The sequence below is a fragment of the Balaenoptera musculus genome, chromosome 2, assembly GCF_009873245.2.
Source record: "Balaenoptera musculus isolate JJ_BM4_2016_0621 chromosome 2, mBalMus1.pri.v3, whole genome shotgun sequence".
NCBI lineage: Eukaryota > Metazoa > Chordata > Mammalia > Artiodactyla > Balaenopteridae > Balaenoptera > Balaenoptera musculus.
The window spans coordinates 144,909,065-144,927,003 of NC_045786.1; the positions used below are offsets into that span (position 1 = coordinate 144,909,065).

Sequence of the window (17,939 nt, forward strand, 5' to 3'; positions counted from 1 at the left end):
CCTGACGCAGCCAAATGAATAAATACTAAACAAAACTGGAAGTTTGTACCTTCTGACCCTCTTTACCCATTTGCCCATGCTGTACCTAAACTTTATCTTATAACTGAAAGTTTGTACCCTTTTACCAACCTTTCCCTGTTTCCCCCACCTCCCAGTCCCTGACAACCACCTTTCTATTCTCTGTTTTTATGAGTTTGACTTTTTTTCCCCCCACATATAAGTGATAACATGCAGTATTTGTCATTCTCTGTCTGGCTTATTTTACTTAGCATAATGCCCTCCAGTTTCATCCATGTTGTTGCAGATGACAAAATTTCCTTTTTTTAAGGTTGAATAATATTCCTGTGTGTACGTGTGTGTGTGTGTGTGTGTTTTAATATAAAGGAAGGCAATATGCCAAAAAATAGATGTTTCCTTTGTGCCTTTTTAAAAAAAAGCACACCTGATGGCTTGTATATACATAGAGCATTTATGGAAGAATACACAAGAAATTGACAATAGAAGTTAATTCTGGACAGTTAGGCTCATTGGGGAACATTGTTGCATGCCTTTAGGAATGGTTTAATTTTTTAATCTATTCACTAATGTAGATTTTTACATCTGTTATTTCTGATTTCTGCTTTTTTTGTGTTTACGTTTTGTTTTTCCTTGAACTTTAAAGCTCATTAAAAGTTAACATTTTTCCTCTAAGACGACTTTAGTACCTCCTGTTTTTTATGTATATACTTTCTAGATGCTTACATATTTTTAAGAGATTGCCAGAATTTGGGCCATTATGTAATGAAGTGAAAACGTTCAGACCCAATACAGTGTGTAGAACAAATCCATATTTTAATCATTGTATTGCATATTATTCTAAGTTATTAATCTAAATAAAATAAGTCATTTTGAGACCAATTTAAGGGTTTTTTTTGTCTGAGAGCAATAAAAAGTAGTGTCAAGCATTTGTTAAATAAATGCAAGCATCTTTTGTTTTTTTTCCAGATACTTGTTTTGAGGCAAAATTTATGCACAGTGAATTCCACGTATCTTAAGTACACAATGTGATAAGTTGTGACAAATGCATATGCCTGTGTAATATATACCCCTAGCAAGATACAAAATAGTTTCATCACCATCAGAAAGTTCCCTCTCTTGTTCCTTCCCAGTCGCTTTGCCCCAGCCGCTTTTATTTTATTATAGGTTTGCGGTTCTTGAACTTCATATAAATGGAATCATGCCATATTTACTCTTTTGTAACTGATGTGTTTTGTTCATATAATGTTTTTGAGATTCATCTACGTTATGTGTATCAGTAGTTTGTTCCGTTTTGTTGCAGAGAAGTATCCCATTTAGTTTTAAATCCTCCTTATTTCCATTGTATGAATATGTCACAGTTTATCTACTGTCTTAGAGATGAACATCTGGGTTGTTTCTAATTTAGGGCTATTATGAATAAGGCTGCTATGAATGTTCTTGTGCAAGTCTTTTTTTGTGGATATATGTTTTCATGTTCCTTGGGTAGATAACTAAAACGGAATTGCCAGTTTTCCAAAGTGGTTGTACTGCACATCTTTTTTTCAGTTTTCATTTTTACCAGAGTTGCACATAGTTATCTTTTAAAGAGTCAAATATTTCTACAAGACTTAGTGCCAGGAACAGTAATCCCCTACCCCATTATTTCTTCCTCAGAGTTACCACTTTCAATTCTTTGAGCTGATTCTTTTGGTATTCGCTTCCGTATCTCTAAGCAACTAACTTACACTTCTTGTATTTTGTCAAGGTTTAGGCATTATCCATGGACTGCACGTCATGGAATTGTAGGCTTAACTTTCTTTCACCTCTCCCCCCACATTTCTACTAGACGCAGCCTTCCTTGTCTCCCTCACACACCCGGTATGTTTACCTTACTATCACTGTGCAAATGCTATTCCTACATACATTTCGTTTTCCCCTTTACTTTGTTTTCTTATGTGTTTATCTCTCTTTCATTCTCAAACTCTTCACATATCGTTTAACTTCATTCTCAGTAAATTCGAACATATCAGGAAGTTCAGTTCCTGGCTCCACCACTTAACTGGACAAATTACTTAAACCATCTGTACCTTAGTTTCCTCATCTATAAATTGGGGAGTAATAGTACATATCTCCAAGGATGATTGTAAGAATTTAGGAAGTACTTATCAAGCTCTGAGAATGGGGCTCGGTACATAGTATGATACACATAATACGATGATGATGATAAGATTTTGATGTAGCCATTAAAAAAAAGGTCTCTGTTGTGATGTGGAACAATTTCCAAGACTATTACTAAATGGGATAAAAAGCAAGTTGTATAATAAACTACCATTTGATTACCCACTCTGCCATTCTCCCCTCTTGAATCCCCAGAGAAAGACAAAGGTGCTTACCTCAGAGGCCATACTTAAGTACTGTTAACTATTCCTTATAGCAGTGTTATCTACCCTATACCAAGTACCGTGCTAGTAGACTCCAGAGATACTGCAGTGAGCAAAGCAGACGTGGCATATCCACATCCACATGTTTGGTTGGCCTTAGAAGCTAGCTTTGTATTATTTATTTCTGGGAATATACAGTTTATTCACTCAAGAAACACTGATGCCTATTCAGTGCTCTGGAGGACATAATGGCATTTTATATGAGCAGAGGCATCCAGAAAGTAGCATACCAAATGTCAACAGTTTGTTTTGCCTGAAGTGTTGTATCATGTGTTGCCTTTTCCTACTCCATTATTATATATAACAGAAGTTTGCTACACCAAGTTATTTTGTTTTTCAAAAAAGAGAACGTAGTTTACTGTAAACTTAATACCACTTAAAATATGAAAGAAATTGACAGCAGCATGTATCAGAAACAAATGTATTATTCCTAGTGTATAATAGAGCTTTAGTACCAAAAGAAATCTGACGATGATCTAGCAGTTAGATTCTAGTTCATCAGAATGTAATAAATCTAAGTTTATGTGGAATAAAATGCAATTAATAACATGTGAAAGGGTTTTGTTTAATTAAATTATCTTTCTCCAAAATACTGACATCAAAGGATTATGTGGTACGTTGTGAATTAGAAGCATATTGTTCTGTCAAACTTTTTTTCCCCAACAGGATTCTTGGGATGGGCAGCATATTCCAGTGCTTTTCTCCATTTTTTGTGGTTTATTAGTGGCAGTATCCTATCATCTCAGCCGACAAAGCAGTGATCCATCTGTACTTTTGTAAGTGAGATTACTTGTTATTGAATTAAAGAAATTTAAATACGTTGGCATTTCTTTCAAGTTTAACTTCCAAAATCTGTTTTTCCAATGCCTTGTCAAAGTGCTATTGACTTATCTATATTTGATTTCAAAATATATTAACTTTGGGTCATTCTGATTACCACTGGCTGAAAGTATTTGTTAGCTTTTTCTCTCCTAAGATTTAAAACTATATTTTCATAAAAATATTCTTATTGTATGCTTATTTATGGCATCTTAAACTTTTTAGAATTTGTCATTTGCTTAATGAGTAAATATACTTGGATCACTTCATTTTCTATCATAAACTTTATTTGCCATTTGAAGTACTGGTTTTTAGGTTATAAATATATTTTTAAATTATTTTCTCTCTTTTTTTAATGTAAAGCTCTTTGGTGCAATCCAAGATTTTTCCAAAAACAGAAGAGAAAAATCCAGAAGACCCATTGTCTGAAGTAAAAGATCCACTGCCTGAAAAACTTAGAAATTCTGTTGTAAGTTTTAGCTTTTTAAAATCACCTAAAAGACTTAAATTTTATATAGTTCATCATGTTATATAATGAACACTTCTTGAGGTAACACAATTTTAATAACTGGGGAAAAATACAGATATAGTTGTATATGGTTGGTGGTTTTTATTTCAAATTTTAACATGTAAGAAATGCTCATTCCTCAAAGTTTGTTTCAATGTAGAACAGTATGCTAAATATTTATTTTTAGGTAAGGCGAGATTAAGTGATTGCATTGTTTATAGAATTCTTAATCCTATTGAATTTAAACTAGGATTTGAAAGGTGAATATTAACATAGATTTATTTTGTTGTTATTTTTGTTGATAAAAACTACATCCTTATAAGTCATCTGCTGGTCTTTTAGTGTGTTTTGTTTTTCAGGGGTAAGTGTGTGTCTGTGTGTGTGTGTGTGTGTGTGTGTGTGTGTGTGTGTGTGTGTGTGTGTGTTTATTTTCCAGGTTGAAGGAGAGAACAATAACCTGTACTAATTTCATATACTCAAGCAGATGTAGTAATTTAAAAAATTTTAATGTTACCTGCATTCTTTCAGTTATTATTTAAAAAATGAATTCTACAGATTCATATCTGCCTTATGGAACAAAACATAAAACATTTTTTCCTAAGTTATTTTACATATTTCCATTTATGAAAGACTGAATTTATATAGGTCTTGAATTAGACTAATATTTACCTTCACTGAACTTGAGCTGTTCACATATTCTTTAGAAAACTTTAGAAAAATACAAAACTGCCTCTAGATATAATTTAAACAATTTTTTCTGACTTTAGTTTTCATGTTAGCAAAGGACATTTCTTGTTAAGTATAATAGGATATTTCTGAATGTATTAGCTTAAAAGCATAAATCTGTGGGTCAGTTGATGACCAAAGATATCAAGAGGTTTCTGGTTTTCACTGCAACCACTAAAAGAACCAAAATTCAGTAAGTAGGGACTTCTCTGGTGGCGCAGTGGTTAAGCATCCACCTGCCAATGCAGGGGACACGGGTTCGAGCCCTGGTCTGGGAAGATCCCACATGCTGCGGAGCAACTAAGCCCGTGTGCCACAACTACTGAGCCTGTGCTCTAGAGCCCGCGAGCCACAACTACTGAAGCCCGCGTGCCTAGAGCCCATGCTCCGCAACAAGAGAAGCCACTGCAATGAGAAGCCCACGCACTCGCAACAAAGAGTAGCCCCCGCTCCCCCCAACTAGAGAAAGCCCGCACGCAGCAATGAAGAGCCAACGCAGCCAAAAATAAATAAATATATTTTTTAAAAAAACAAGATTCAATAAGTAAAACAGGACATATGCATGCAGTTTCAACATTTCAGAAGGCCAATGAAAATATAACTTTGTTATCCAAAAGGATATACCCTATAAAAGAACTTAAATATCTCATTTCTTTTTCCCATATGTAAAGCTTACAGACCAATGGGGGAAAAGTCTTCATTCTAAAAGACTTTGTTATGATATGTTTACTGTGTGTGGAACTAGTTAAGCTTAGTTTAATTTCCTTGGTATTGCAGTATCAAACCAAAATATGAGGAAACCGAGGAAGAAAATAAGACTTATTGTAGTTAATTATTATGTGTAAGAAATACCTAGAAGTGCTACAGAATAGGATCAATGAAAATTTATTTCTTAAGCTTGGCCACTTGGGAGGAAAGATTTTGTTTAAATTTTTGTGTAATGTTTGATTATTCTGTTTTGTTCCACAGAGCGAGCGTTTACAGTCTGACCTAGTAGTGTGCATTGTCATTGGTGTGCTGTATTTTGCTATTCATGTAAGCACAGTGTTCACAGTATTGCAGGTAAGGAATCATTTTGTTCTTTTCACTCAGGGAAAATAACTTTGTTTGGATTCACTTCTGATTTGATTGTAGTGTTGGTCCATAATGCCGAAATATATGGCTTTTTGTTTGGTTTCAACAACAAATACTTATTTTCTCATGGTTTCTCATGGGTCGTGACTCTGGGAGTGGCTTAGCCAGACGATCCCAGCTCAGCACGTGTTATGATGCTGCAGTCGTGCATGGCTGCAGTCCCCTGAGGCTGTTAGCAGGCCTCACTTCCTTGCTGACTGTTGGCCAGAGAGCTTAGTTCTTCTCCATGTGGTCCTCACCATGGGCTGCCTGAGTATCCTCACAAAATGGCAGCCTGTTTCCCCCAGAGCCAGTGATCCTAGAGAGAGAAAGCCCAAGACCGCAGGCCCAGTCTTTTATAACTGACGTTGGATGTGGCATACATACCACCATTTCTTCCGTATCCATTGGTCATACAGGGCAGCCCTACTGCAGTGTGGGAGGGGAATACAAGCAGGCATAAACACCAGGAACCGTGCTGGACTAACACCGTATGCCCTGTGGCCTCCATGATTCACATCCTTCTAAACCCCGCAAAGTCTCATCCCACTACAACTGGAAGTCCAGAATGTCGTCCTCTAAATCAGGCCCGGGTGTGGGTGATGCTTGGTCCTGCAGTGCAGTGCTGCGCATCTGCAGGCCACGCGGTTACCCTCCTCAGGGCTCTTCATTCTCTTGTGCAGACCTGTATTTCTACATGGTGCCAATTTGATTATGATGCACCTCCACATAGTTTTCTTCATGTTTTTGTGTTTGGGGTACATTGCATCTGTGGTCTAGTTTTCATCAAATTTAGAAAATTTTGGTCATTATTACTGTAAATGTTTTTTCCCTTTTCCTTTTGCTGTCCCTCCACCCACCCCCACTCATGGACTCCAGTTACATGTATATTTGGCCTCTTGAATTTGTCCCACAGTTCACTGATGCTTTGTTCATTTTAAATTCTTCCCCCCCCCGCCCCCCACATGTTTAATTTTGAATACTTTCTATTGCTATTGCTTTGTTGTTAAGCTCACTTATCTTTTCTTCTGTAATATGTAATCTGCAGTTAATCCCATCCAGTGTATTTTTTGTCTCAGAACTAACAAGTTTCATCTTTAGAAGTTGGATTTAGGTCTTTTTTTGTATCTCTCATGCCTCTATTCACGTTTTTGAACAAATGGAATTCACTTCTAACTCTCTTAATGTTCTTGTCTCATAATTCTAATTTCTGTGTCACTTATGGGTTGGTTTTGATTAATTGGTTTTTTTCCCCATGGGTCATAGTTTCCTGATTCTTCGCATGCATGGTAATTTTTGATTGGATGTCAAGCATTATAAGGTTTGCCTTTTGTGTATTGGATATTTTTGTATTCCTAGAAATATTCTTGAACTTTGTTTTTTGTCACTGTTAAGTTACTTGTTAACAGTTTGATCTAACTCAGATCTAACTTTTAAGATTGCTTAATTGAGACTAGGGCTGTTTAGCTTAGGGCTAATATTCCCCCTACTGAGGCAACACGCTTTGGAATACTCTGACCAGTGCCCTGTGAATGTTGAGTTTTTCCAACCTGGCTTGTGAGAACAGGCACTATTCCTAGCCCTGTGTGAGTGCTGGATACTCTTCTCTCTAATCCCTTGGCGAGGTTCCTTCCCTTTCCATATGTAGTTCCCTCCCACACACATGTGCTGATTCCCCTGAATACTCGAGGGAGACTCTGCAGATCTTCGAAGTTCTGTCTCCATGCAGTTTTCTCTTTGGAGCACTGTCTGCTCTGGTGAGCGCTAGCTGCTTTGCTGTCTCCAGGCTTTTAGTTCTATCTCCTCAACTCAGGAGGTACCAGGCTTCATGTGGGTTCCCCTCCCTTCACTGCGACTTGGAAAGTATCTAAGGGCAGTAAGCTGGGGCAGTCCTGACACTTACCTCATCTATTTGCTTTCTCTCAGTGTTTACTGAGTATTTCCTTATGTCTAGTCTATTGCAAACCATTGGTTCATATATTTTATTCTATTTTGGTTCGTGTGGAATAGAGTAAATCTCTGTTATTCCATTTGGCCAGAAGCAAAGGTTATATTATTTAATTTTAACATTTTTGCCTGTTTTCTTCTCTTCCAATTTGAACCATTAACTCCTGAGTACCTCACAAGCTGAGTGAGGTCCAGTGGGTCTTCAGGGGTCCGATGGAAACCTCTTTAGTTTCTAAACATATAACTTTTAATTTGAATATTTGAAGTGATGGTACTTGGTTTTTGTGGATTTAGTCATACATAAGAACTCTCTTCCAAACCATGTGAAGCCACAAAAAAAGAACTTTTTTCTCATTCTATTTTGCTCTTCACTCAAACTTACAATTTTATTTAGCTCATGTCCTTTATCTCTACTAGCTAAAACAATTGAATACATTGCTCTGCAAGTCACATAGAACATTCTTAGGGAAGCAAGCAATATACCTCAGGCCACACTCTAATTACATTGACAGTGTGAGACACCAAGGAAAGTAGTTAACACATTTTAAAATATCTGTAATACGTGAACAGTCACTAACTTTTATGGCTGATTTAATCAGAAAATTACATAATATAGAAATGTTAACTGCAGACAAATGTTTAGTTCTTAGATTCTATAGTTGACTAAAATTGAACTGACCAATTAGAAGTTCTCCTTTGGGTCTCAAAATCACTTTTAATGTCCTCAACTTTATCCTTCTTTTAGCCTGCGCTCAAGTATGTGTTGTATGCGCTTGTCGGCTTCGTGGGTTTTGTAACCCATTACGTGCTGCCTCAAGTTAGGAAGCAGCTACCGTGGCACTGCTTCTCTCACCCTCTGCTCAAGACGGTGGAGTATAATCAGTATGAAGTTCGAAGTAAGTATTTCATTAACACTTTTCCTTTCAATACTATGGATTTTTTTCTTTTACTTTGTTGACAGGTGACAAGTAAGTATCATCAAGTAACACTTTGGCTTCTATTTCTTAGGTTTGACACTGTAATGAATCAGACCTTTTGCTTTCATTTCAGTTGAAGTATAAATGTCAGTGCTAAAATGCCAACTTACCACAGAATAAACCTTGCTCTTTCCTTCTCTAAGTTGTTCTTCACAGACCTCTCATTAATGAATCCTTCAGTGTATGTCTATGACTTCTCTTTCCAGTCGCTACCTTTACCCTCAATCTTCCTTGCCATATGCAGGCAACTCAGTCCTCTTTAAGACTTCTATTTGGTATATTTTTAACTCAAAGCATAAAGGGAATAGAAAGGTCGTTCCTGTTTCCACCAGTGACACTATGTCCTGCCAGAGAGGGTTATAAAGAGTTGATCAAGAGAAAAGAGGTGAAAAACATTTGTAATTGCTATTATTCATTCAGATTTGGGATAAAGTATAAAATGACTAAAAAGAGGTAGAACGCCAGTCCATTTGGCAAGCTTTTTACTTGTCACTTTAAACCCTGACTTTTCTGTTATAAGTAATCAGTCTGGTTCATTGGTTCCATGACCTATAATATACTTCCTCATTTTAGGGATATAATAAAAGTTAATACCTGTGTCATCATTATTATATGCCAGTGATTAAACAAGCCAATGTTTTTTCCTCAGACTTTCTCTTTAGTTAATGAGTTGCCATAGAGAGTAAATTTCTCAACTGTTTGGAGATAAATTAACTTCTTTAGAGAACTCTGAAGCTTTTGAAAGATTTCTATACCAAACTTGACTTTACAGTATCACAGCATATTTCCTGGGCCTTTTAGCAAAATTGCTTAAGTCATCATGGTACTGTAATCTTGATCACTATTTTGATCCTGGAGAGATAATTGAATATTAATGTGTAGATTGTAGTAAAATGAGGTAAAACTATAACAATCTATACTGGCCTATTCTTACCATAAGGAAAATAACTCAGAATGATGTATTTTTGATGGTTAATGATTAATTGCTTTCATATATAAATGTTAGCAGGTGTATCTGGTTTGTTTTGAAGAACAGTTTTCATTAAAGTAAATCATTGATCATGTTGTTTGTTTTTTGTCTTAACAAAACATTTAGTCTAAATTTTTATAAATTTTGAATCAACATAACATTTTTCACTTATTGAGAGTATTAGGCATTACCAAATTTGACTGTAGTAGCTATAAAGAAAAATATGATTCATTAGAGAACTTCCTAGAGGTACTTGACATTATTTCCAGATAGCTGGAGAACCTTATTTTAAATCTTTCAGCTTATGCTAGACACTTTCCCCAATGACATTAAATATTAAAGTATTGGGAAAATATTACTGGCAGTGAAAATGACACTTATGAAGTGTGTGAATCCAAAACATATCATACTTTCATATCTGTTCTGAGATGTATGTCTTATAAGATGTATGTGTATATAAGGATTTTAAAAACAGATAATTTAATAGATCATTTATTTCTTTTGGGGGAAAGGGGCAGTCTAATAATCTTCACTAACCTTTTCTCCAAAAGTTATAGGCATAAATAAGAAAAAGTTATGGTTAAAAACTCAGGTTTCAAGAATAAAAGTTTAAAATGAAATTCAGTTCATCTAAATTTAACATCTAAGTTGGAAAGTTGGATGTGTCTCAGAATTCATAAAATTGACTATTGATTGACATACTGGATTACTTACATTATTTATAGTACAGCTGAATTTGAGTGGTAAGATTTTCCTTTCTTATCACATTACCAGACTATTTTATGCATTAGATGACATGGTTTTCTTGACTTAATATTGCCTTGTTAGACGCAGCTACTGTGATGTGGTTTGAGAAACTTCATGTGTGGCTTCTTTTTGTGGAGAAGAATATCATCTATCCATTGATTGTTCTCAATGAACTTAGTAGCAGTGCAGAGACAATTGCTAGTCCAAGAAAACTGGATACAGAGTAAGTACAGTACTCCTCTTATCTAAGTTTGACTGTTGGGGTCTGTCATAGCAATGTCTTAAGTTACTGATCTAGTAACAAGTAATCATTGAGTGTCTCTTTGGTGCAAAGTACTGTGTGAAAAGTTCAAGTGAAGTTTTGTCTTGGACTTCCCTTTTCTGAACATCTGTTTCTGCTCTTGGCATATTACTACTCCAGACATCTCATTGTGAACTAACATTTTATGAGATGACATTTATTAAATAAGGTTAATTTTAATATTAGATGGTAAGTTTTAGAGATGATTATTTTTGTGTACTATGTGAATCAGACCATTTAGGTGTTCATTTGCCTATACAATCATCCTGTAGGCCTACCCACTACACTAGGTACATGTTGTTGGGTAAGCATTAATATGTTTTTTATGTGCTAAATGCTGTTAATGTTTAAGCAATAGAAGTACTGAGAAACTGGAGAACCAAATGTCAGAATTGCAGTAGTGTTACTTATTTTTTAAACATTATTATTTATATAAAGGATAAGAGTTATGATACATATGCTTAAAAAGGAATATTTAGAAGTTTAAATTTGATATATATATTTCTGAGCTTAGTAAATGAAATGGTGATTTTTCTGAAGTTCGTAGATTAAAGTTTTCAGTCATCAGTTGATGAATGTGCTTTCTTTATATTGTAGATTAGGTGCTTTAATGATCACCATTGCTGGTCTGAAGTTGCTACGGTCCTCTTTCAGCAGCCCTACATATCAGTATGTCACAGTCATCTTTACTGTGCTCTTTTTCAAAATTGACTATGAAGCTTTTTCAGAGACCATGCTGTTGGATCTCTTCTTCATGTCCATACTCTTCAACAAGGTAATTTGTCACTGAAGGAAACATCCTTATCTGCAAAAAGTGTCTCCCTAAGTAATATGCCATTTAGTGAGGATTACGCTTGCATTTCATTCGCTTCATTATCTTTTAAGTAATATCTTTCTTCAGTCAACCAGTTATTTAGGATTAGAATCCCTAAACAATGCCAGTCACTGTCATCCATAGAAGATATATTTCTTGCTGTGGCTAAGAAGGTAAGATTAAATTATATGGAAAAATTAGAGGAACTCTAATAAGTATATAAATATATGGGTTCTTCCAAAAGGGGGTGTGGTTTTGAATAATTTTAGAAACAAACATGGTAATAATTGAGCTGAACTGTGGGCTGCTTCATAGATGGAGGGAGGAAATAACCTGATACTGAATGAAGATGGTGGAGACTGAAGGCAGTCAGGCCATGCGGGAGCAGTGAGACACTAGTTTATTTGCAGGATATACTGAAGTTTACAGAATGCTCCTAAAATTTGTTATCACCCATGGGATAGTTGCCTGTAGTCTTTTTACAAACAAGATGGTAAAGCCTGCATCTTCTGCCTCCAAGAATCTTCTTGCTGAGCCACACTGCCTTTCTAAGTGAAATAGGTTGTGTAGTCAGATTATTTGAAATTAAATAGTTTAGATTTCATGTTAACACTGACCACATACAAAGGACTTTGACATATATTATCCCATTTGATAGGTGACAGAGAGTTGAAGCATATGAGCAGCTACAAAACACAGTGAAATCCCAATTTTAGGAAAGTTAGCCTGGTCAGCCACATTTGGGATGAATTGGGGAAGAGAGAACCTAAAGGTATGGAGAACAGCTTAAGAGATTGTGACAGTAATTTAGATATGATAGAGGTCTGGCCTAGGATAGGGACAGTAAAAATGAAAACCGTTAATCTGAACAAGCTTTTAGAAATAGTCAGTTTCTAAATATTGTACTAAATGTTGTGCTAAATAGCTTCTAAAATATCACAATATTATATTTGTTCAATCACTAATTTGTATGCATTTTTATCATTTATTTCCTCTTCTAGTGAACATGATTAATCAAACGAGGAAGCCAGAAAGTTAATCAGAGAATTGTCTGTATAAAAAAAGCATGTGATTTCTCACAAATTTAATATTTAGATTGGAAATTGTATTGAATCTTATACCAGTTGGAAAAAAGGGAAAGTTGCAGTAAAATATAAACTAAACAGTCCTTGAAATAGTCACTACACTTAACTCGCATTAGTTTGGATTTTCTTAATACTTTCATTTGTTAAGCAAATTGTTTTTGAGAGTGTACCATGTTCCAGAACTATTCTAGATGCTTAGGCTACATTAGTTAGCAAAACAGAGAAGCTCTGCCCGTAAGGAGTTTGCATTTTATATGGTTACTTCATAGAACTTAACAGTGATAATAAGCAAGTAATATTCAAGGGATCTCTTTAGATATATTTATTTTAAGATATCGTTGTAAGGTGTACCACCAACTTAATAATATTTCAAGAAAAAATTGCTCTGAATGTATACAAAAATATTTTCACCCACTAATCACTTAAACATGTAATTACATATCATTTTTCTTTAATATTACAGTCAAAATTTGAGTACAGTCTGTTTCCCATTTAGAAACAGAAGAGTGTTCTGAGTCACTGTTTTTAAGCAGTTGCGATGGCATCTGATATTATACATGATGCTTTTACTTCCTGTCATCCTGATCCCATTAGTACCGAGGGTTGCCAGCGTAATTTGGAGTCATGGCAAAGAATGCAGGGATTCATCTGCATTTTCTGATTGTTTGAAGTTGTGATTTCTTTTTTAAATTGGAAATTAAACAAGTTCATTTGTAAATCGGCTAAATAATTTAAATGTGAGGTGTTTGGTGCCTGAATCATGGCACTGAATTAGTCAGAACCTCTTGCTTTTAAGATTCTGTGATCTGTTCTGAGAATGGGGCCTTGCATTGCCTAGCATGCAGAGGCAATCTTGGGCACAATAGTTCTGTTTCAGTGTTGAAGACATGTTCAACAACAAAACAGATCCTAATTGAAATAAGATTAAAATGTATATTATGTTTCCATTGGCAATAACAATTCTGATTATGAACAGATGACTAATACACACTAGTAATTCCTAAATTCTTAGGAAACAGACAGTGACAACTGAATTACAACTTTATCCCCTGCCTGGCTGCTTTCAAATTCCTTTTGACATTGCATTTAAAACTTACTCATTTTCCAAAGCACTAAAATTTGAGGGAAATGTCAGAATAAAAAATATGTATTTATTGCTTAAGCTTTACAGACATCTAGATTTTTTTTTTTTTTTGGTTTTGCTTGTTAGTAGTAATAGAACCAATAGAGAGCACAGAATTTTTTAAACTGATAAAACACAAATCCGTAAGTCAGTTAACTGTCTTTACTTAAAAACATATGCAGTGTTTGGGCAGTGATATTTCTTTTCCTTTGATGCAAATGGCAAATAATTTCCATGCTATTTCCCTGTTAGGAAGAAAATCATTTTAGAAGTTTTTCATTTTCTAATTAAAAAATCTGATGGTAAGCTTTTTACTGATTGTTTTTGTTTTCCTCCTACAGCTTTGGGAACTCCTTTATAAATTGCAGTTTGTATATACTTACATTGCTCCATGGCAAATTACATGGGGTTCTGCTTTCCATGCTTTCGCTCAGCCCTTTGCAGTGCCCCGTATCCTTCTAATAAAAGTTTTATAAGAAAGGGCAGTCATATCCTTGATGAGAATGTTGGTTTGTAGGCATAACCTTTCACAGGCATAGAATATAGGTTACTATATGATAAATTATCAAAAATTCACGGTCTTTTGAGCCCACACCTATACCAATTTTGATTGTTTAATTTGTATTAACTTCTGTGGCTCACAGATCATCTGAACATGAGAAAAGTATTAAGGCTTTATAATTAAGTAATGCTGATTAAAAATTTCATGTTTATATATGTGAGTATTGAAGTACAGGAATTTTCAATATATACAAAATGTGTTTAGAAATATTTATAAATGAATGAGCATTCAAAACATTTACCATATTGATATGATAGTAATTAAACTTACATTCAAAATTTTCTATTCTCATCCTTTCTTAAAGGTACTTTCTAAGTAAACATAAAGGTTAGGGACTTTGTAGATGTTGATATGCAGACTTTTGTATCTTTAAATTTTAGTTTTTATCTTCTGGAAAATTAAAACCATCTCTACCCAAGAGTGATACATGGAATTTTACCAGACACATGTTAGCAAATGTTTATTTGGCTCCCTCCAGAGCATCATGCCAGGCTGTACCTTCCTGGCTGTGTCTTTCTGCTTCTACCCCTTATACTGTCCAGTGACACCTTCTTCTGTATTCCTCTGATGAACCTCATTTTTCTAATTGCTGTAATTGCAATGTGTTTGTGAGGGGGGTGTGTGTGTGTGTGTGTGTGCCGCGCGTGCAGGTGTGTGAACACACGTGCACAATCAGATGAACGTTAAGGTCCTTAACCAGTTTTCCCATAGATTCAGCCATGTTGTTTGTTCAGGCTGCCGTATCAGCCTTCTTTTCTACTCCACTGAACCCCTTTCTGGGAAGTGCAATATTCATCACTTCATATGTTCGACCTGTGAAATTCTGGGAGAGAGACTATAAGTGAGTAAAGAACAACACTTGAAAGCCAGTTTTTATCTTTTTTACTAGGAAAAACTATTGACAGCATTGTTATAAATTATTCATGGTTAATAATTTTTTCTATTGAAATATTTAAAATTTTATAAATATTCTTAAAGTTTCAAAATTATATAAAATTGGAAGAGTCAGAGAATACTCTCTCTACCTTTTTTTCTATTTATAAGATTTTAAAAACATAGTCCTAGTTAAATATATTCATTTTTCTGTCTTTTTTCTTTTAATGTTATTTCTTAGAATTGTTCCACATTAATAATACTTTGAAACCTTATGCTATACACTGTTACATCATTATAACAGTCATAATTAGTTATCTCATAGTTTTCTAAGAAGTAGCTATTTTTAGAGCTAAAGTTTTTATAGGTTATTTGTAGTTTTTCATGAGGATAGGTTTTTAAATAACCATCTTTGTACATAAAGTATTATCTTCATTTAAGCTTAATTCCTTAGGTTAGCTGTTTAATATGATGCCTAGTAACTATCCTTGTATGTAATCTCCAAATTTTTTTCTTCTTTTTTTTTAATTTAAGAAAATATCTAAAGGGGAATTACTGAATCATGGAGCTTAAACATTTTAAAGGCTTATAAATGTATTAACACGTTGATTCAGAAAGAGCTTGTACAAATTTATAATTCTACTGGCCAGCTCCACGCCTTTCTCTCTGCACTTTCACACATAGGTACATATAATAGGTGAAAACGGTAATCTTGACTTTTTAACAATGAACTGGCTTATGGATGTGAAACTTTTGCTCTGGTCTTTTACCTAAAATCACACATAGTATTTCTCTTTTTGGTGAATTTCAGTGTTATTTATACCCTTTTTTTCTTCTGGACCAACTTAAATTTAGTCCAGAATAACATCTTTGTCAGCAGTTCTTAAACTTTTTGATCTCAGAACCCCTTTACATACAATCTTAAAAATTATTGACGTCTCCAACGACTTTTTGTTGATAGGGGTTTTATCTACTACATAGTTATTTACTATAATAACTATTGTACAATATTTATTGGATTATAAGTCAAAACTCAATTTTAAATGAATTAATATAAAAATAACAACAATAAACCCATTACATGTTAATAGAAATAACATTTTTCTAATGAAGAATAACTCTATTTACCATTCCACCAAAAAAATCAGAAGAATGTCATTGTTTTTATAGTTTTGTAAATCTCTTTCATGTCTGACTTAATAAAAGACAGCTGAATTCTCTTTTCTGCTTCTGCATTCAGTCTCTTGTAGCATTGTGTTGTTCTGGTTGAAGTATATAAAGTAAATCTGGCCTCACACAGACATACAGTTTGAAAAGAAAGAAGTATTTTAATAGCCTTTTTAGACAATTGTGGATATTCTTGGATCCTTCGACAAATGGTAGTTTCTTAAAGATTAGTGGCAATGTGGAATCTAAAGCCATATCAGTGAATTTTTGGAACTGTATTACCTCAAAATTCACTGATATGTCTTATAGTTTGAATGGGTCTTTTACCCATGCGTACACTTATATTGATACATCTTTATCTATCGTTTGGAAAATACTGGCTCATTAAGTAATGTAGATCTTCCAAATTTTGACCCATTTCACAGTACAATATTAAAAAATATATATATTCATATCACCACCAATCTCAAAAAAGTGTTGAAGTATCGGGAAGCTGTCAAGCGCATGGTGGTAGATGCAAGTTTTCTGAAATTCTAATTTTTGCTTGAAAACTTGAATTGTTATTATTGGCAACAGGTAGCTTTATCAGTTATTTTTCTTGAAATGTCAGACTTACTTTCTTCACTTGAGAAATGTCTGTCAAATACTCAAGTCTGAATAGTCATAGTTTATTCAAGTGAAAATGGTGTTCCATGGAAAAAAAGCAGCTACTGCTACTTACAGTTCAAGCAGTTGCACAAATGCTTTCCCTCCAGACAATCATCCTACTTCAGAATGCAGCAGAAGTGCTTTATGTGTATTTTGCCACACACAGTATTAAAAAGACCTGTACTGAGGGGCTGCAATTTAACAAAATTATTATTTTTATTGCTTCGTTAAGGACATTTTTAAGGGAAACTTGAATTTTTTTTTCTTGTGCATGGGTAGCAGTGAAAAATAGTACAGTTTGGTGCCACTGCCTTGATTCATATTAAAGCACCGGCAGTCTTACCCACCGTTGCTTTTGCACCATCAATGCAGTTGTCAACACAGTGAAAAAAAGCAAATAACAGTTCAGTACTATTATGAAAATAGTTTTGATTTGGAAAACTCCTTGAAAGATCTTGAGTCTCCTGCTCCAGGTTCTGTGGACCACATTTTGGGAACCACTGTTCTAAAGAACACTGTACCACTGGACATTAATAACCTTCCCCTTATAAGGAATGTTTCATGCACTGTGTATTTTTAGGAACTGTATACAGTATGCATTTTTTCATCCTGATCAAAATTTTTTTTACATTAAACTCAGTGTCTTTCTATACACTGTTCGGTGAAACATCAGTTAAGAAAAAAACTTGTCTTTATGTATAATGGAGGTGGACGAGTAAAAAATAAATCCTTACCCCTAAAATTGTTCTATCAAAGAGCTTTATTAATATGTTACTCATAGATTTTTCTCATTTTTATAAAGCGATAATATTTATTTCATCTTTATTGTATAGTTTTCTCCCTTTTGTTAGACTTTTTTAGTATAAAAAAGCTTACTAAAGATGTTTCATTTTGCCTTTTTTAGCACAAAACGAGTGGATCATTCAAATACCAGATTGGCTTCCCAGCTTGATAGAAATCCAGGTAATAGCCCTATTTGTGAGTAAAGAAGCAAGTCTAAGGAATTCGTTATATACGTATTTCACTCCCAACTTATTGGGAATCCTCTATGGGATCCAAAGGTCATTTCTGAAAAACTAAATATCCTTCGCTTTATTTTGTTTTACTTTAGCAAAGTATAC

At 34.4% G+C, this 17,939-nt stretch overlaps 1 protein-coding gene across 6 annotated transcripts in view; it reads left to right on the forward strand.

Annotated features, from left to right (window-relative positions):
* The window catches only part of PCNX1 (pecanex 1), a 166,580-nt gene that overhangs the window by 112,910 nt on the left and 35,731 nt on the right, over positions 1 to 17,939 (forward strand). For all 6 annotated transcript variants that reach the window (XM_036841725.1, XM_036841727.1, XM_036841726.1 and 3 more), the window contains 9 exons: positions 3,105 to 3,214; positions 3,621 to 3,726; positions 5,461 to 5,553; positions 8,297 to 8,447; positions 10,327 to 10,468; positions 11,144 to 11,321; positions 13,910 to 14,018; positions 14,842 to 14,971; positions 17,723 to 17,781. In XM_036841725.1, the coding sequence (XP_036697620.1) occupies positions 3,105 to 3,214; positions 3,621 to 3,726; positions 5,461 to 5,553; positions 8,297 to 8,447; positions 10,327 to 10,468; positions 11,144 to 11,321; positions 13,910 to 14,018; positions 14,842 to 14,971; positions 17,723 to 17,781 (1,078 nt within the window). The remainder of the gene's footprint in view (positions 1 to 3,104; positions 3,215 to 3,620; positions 3,727 to 5,460; positions 5,554 to 8,296; positions 8,448 to 10,326; positions 10,469 to 11,143; positions 11,322 to 13,909; positions 14,019 to 14,841; positions 14,972 to 17,722; positions 17,782 to 17,939) is intronic.